This window comes from Arachis ipaensis, chromosome B09 (genome assembly GCF_000816755.2).
Source record: "Arachis ipaensis cultivar K30076 chromosome B09, Araip1.1, whole genome shotgun sequence".
Classification (NCBI taxonomy): Eukaryota; Viridiplantae; Streptophyta; class Magnoliopsida; order Fabales; family Fabaceae; genus Arachis; species Arachis ipaensis.
In genome coordinates, this window is record NC_029793.2 from 121,637,290 (window position 1) to 121,640,521 (window position 3,232).

General features: G+C 32.5%; 1 protein-coding gene across 3 annotated transcripts in view; it reads right to left on the reverse strand.

The window, feature by feature from the left end:
* LOC107619310 (oxidation resistance protein 1) overlaps positions 15–3,232 on the reverse strand; it is a 5,306-nt gene continuing 2,088 nt past the window's right edge. The window contains exons 2-7 of one of the 3 annotated variants that reach the window (XM_016321565.2): positions 3,098–3,173; positions 2,877–2,957; positions 2,717–2,780; positions 1,936–2,023; positions 930–1,014; positions 15–509 (exon numbers count right to left, since the gene is read on the reverse strand). In XM_016321565.2, the coding sequence (XP_016177051.1) occupies positions 474–509; positions 930–1,014; positions 1,936–2,023; positions 2,717–2,780; positions 2,877–2,957; positions 3,098–3,173 (430 nt within the window). In that variant the 3' untranslated portion in view covers positions 15–473. Of the gene's footprint in view, positions 510–929; positions 1,015–1,931; positions 2,024–2,716; positions 2,781–2,876; positions 2,958–3,097; positions 3,181–3,232 lie in introns of those variants that run through there. The other 2 variants (XM_016321566.2, XM_021112630.1) reach the window with 2 other exon arrangements.

A 3,232-nucleotide genomic window follows, 5' to 3' on the forward strand; every position in this document is an offset into this window, starting at 1 on the left:
GTGCAACAATAAAATATATGAATTACCTTTTTCATTTGTCTTTTAATAATCTGAATTTTATTAACTACTTTACATCCACAAAATTGAATTGCCTTGTCATTTTTCTAGATAAACTTACCATCGATACACCTAGTTTGCTTCTTAGTAGTTGTGTGTGTAGATTCATCCATTACATTCTACTCTACAACCTTCATTCTTTGACCTGTCCAGTTTCCACAAACCCAAATATTTTCTTTTGCAAAATGGAATTTTCAAGCATACATTGACACAATCTACTAGTAACAACTTAAGGACATACCTAACATCATATCAAGTTGGTCAATCACTAGGGGGGCAAGAAATCACCTTTAACAAACTCAGGACACTAAGATCTAACTACTGAACTATATCGCAAACTATAAAAAAGATAAGGGTTTGGAAGAAAAGGAGGGAGGGAAAGGGGGAATATTTTTGGACATCCATATAGAACCGTCTTACGGTCGAGGTGAATCATGTGTAAAACCCCATAGCTGCACATATTAGAAAGATAGTTAATAAAAATCATAAATGGTCAATTATCATATAGCTTTATGCAAAGAAAACGTATAACAAACCATTTGGTAGTTATGAAAAACAGAATGTTGTTTTAAATTGAAACTTGACAAGATCTTGTATTCTTTTAACAATTGACTTTACAAAATCTTGAAGACCAGGAAACACAAATAAAAGCTGGAAATGAGAACACAAACTAAGTTGCGAAAAATCCATCTAAGTGGGGAAAAAATTAAAACCAAATATGCATTCAAACTAAGTTTAAATTATGGTGATGTTTCATGATTTACCCATCTAGGTGGAGAAAACAATAAATAATAATGCCTACTTCTAAGTCAAACTTGAGTATTAGGATTTTGTTGTAAGCTACATATCAAGCTCAGTGGAAAGGATATTACCTCAACATCTTTTAAATCAAACTCTGGACTATGAGCAAGACATTTGTTCCCGAATGTATCACAAGTTCCACTAGTTCCAGTTAACCTTTTAAACCAGAAGGATGCAATCAAGAGATTTCACTAGGAGTACTTAAACAGTTCAAATATAACAAAATGCAATAAAAGAAGGCGAATTCTACCATACCCTTTCTAAAATAAAAGGTAAATTACCCCTTGTGATATATACAATGATTATTGATAATTATCTTTCTACCAGAGTTTCAAGATTCACGTATCTTCTCTTTCCTTTTCAATTGACGCTATGTTTCTCTCGATAATTGATAACAATGTCATTTTCATCATTTCACCAAATACACTTCTTCTCCAATTTTAAAATTCTAATTCCTTTTAAATCAAATCACCATTTCCAATCAATTAAATTAGGATTTTGAACTTGTTCTTACGTTTTTAATCTCCAATTTCAACGAGCACAACTATCAATTTTTCAGCTCTCTTCCTTTTAAGGTTTTTTTTCGTATTAGAAGATATAACGTTCGGAGAAAAGCAAGAGGGTATGGGTTTGTATGACAGATATGAATTTGCACCATAAATAAAATTCTTGTAGATAATTAATGGCATGAATAATAAAATAATTAATTAATATTTGAGGCGAATGTGAATATTAAAATACTTATTTCATTTTGTCTTATTGTTATCTGAATAATAATTTAATATTTTTTGTGATAATATAATAGTTTAATATACTCCCACCAATGCATTAGTTTTTTTTTTTTTTAAATTAGGGAAGAGATGTATTTGGTGGAGATAATGAAAATGACACTGTTATTAAATTTTAAGAGAAACATAAAGAAAAAAAGAAGATAACGTGAATCTTAGAGTTCTGATGAAAGAATAATTTATCAATAATTACTGTATATGTCGCAAGGGGTAATTTACCCTTTATTTTAGAGAGGGTATGGTAGAGTTCACCATAAAAGAAACTAGGCAGCATGGTTGTAATACTTACAAATCTTCATGTAAGCATAAGGCATAATTACCCCCACCACCAAGTGCAAGCAAATCATTCAAACACATGTAGTAGTACCGATTGGCACCTGTACAAAAAGATATTTAATCAGAACCTTCCAGCTTCAGAGAAACTCAAAAGGAAGAAAGAAAAAGTTAGGTTAGCAACTCATGCTTAAATTAAAAAAATCTTGTGCCCTGAATAAAGAGAGAAACAGAGTATATTAGTAATAATTCCCAACAACAGCAATTTCACCTAACAATTAACAAAACTCATCAATTGCAAAGTCTCAAACAATAGAACATCCAACATTTTACTGGTTGCCAGTGAGTAGTGGCCATGACCAATCGATATTATTTCCTAGCCTATGATTTGCCTTTACAATATGATAAGATTATTGCCTTGTGAGTTAGAGGTCAACGCATCATGGTCAAGGTCCCAGTACCTGACCAAAATTTTTATAAATTATGGTTGGGACAATATGTTCAGACACCTCCCAATTTCAATGAACCCTCCCATTAGAAAGAAGGAACCACTGTGTAAATCATTTCGAGGGTTTATACTTTACAGTGATTGGAATCCTAGAATCAACATTTCCACATGGGGGGCTAAGGTTGCATACATCTATCCACCCAATAACTTGCATTTCACTAGACTGTCTTTTAAGTTTTCTTTCCAGAAACAAGCCTTATTATTATTGAAAACGAATTGACCACTGTAATGCATAGAATACCAATGAGGAGATCAAATTTGTAAGCATTTACAAAATGAGAACCCTTACCAGTTGGCCGAAACAACCTTGGCTCACCATATATAGTAGTAAAGACAAAAGTTTGATTTGTTCCCTGTCATGAGAGTAGGGAAATTAAACCATACCTCAAGTTGTAGAACTTGATTCGTAAAGAAGCATTATCTGCATTTAAAAAGAATAACTAACATACTTGATATTTTCGCTTTGCTGTAGGTTTCAATGGACAGTCTAGCAGCCCACCAAAGACAGCACCTTGCCGATCTCCAACAATCTAACAACTCAGGAAAAACAATAATCAATAAATTCATTTGTCAATTTGGGAAAAAAAGAACTTATAAATTGATCCACAACCATCAAATCATATCTATACTACTATTGGAATGTAGATTTATCTCTAAATGGACTGCATACCAGCAAACCAGGACCAGAGAGTTCAGCACTCTTGCGAATAAGTGTGCGAAGTGATGTTCCATGTTTCAAAGTACTGCCCTTAATTCAAAGAACAAATACTGAATCAGTATTTCAATCAATCACTGGCACAATACT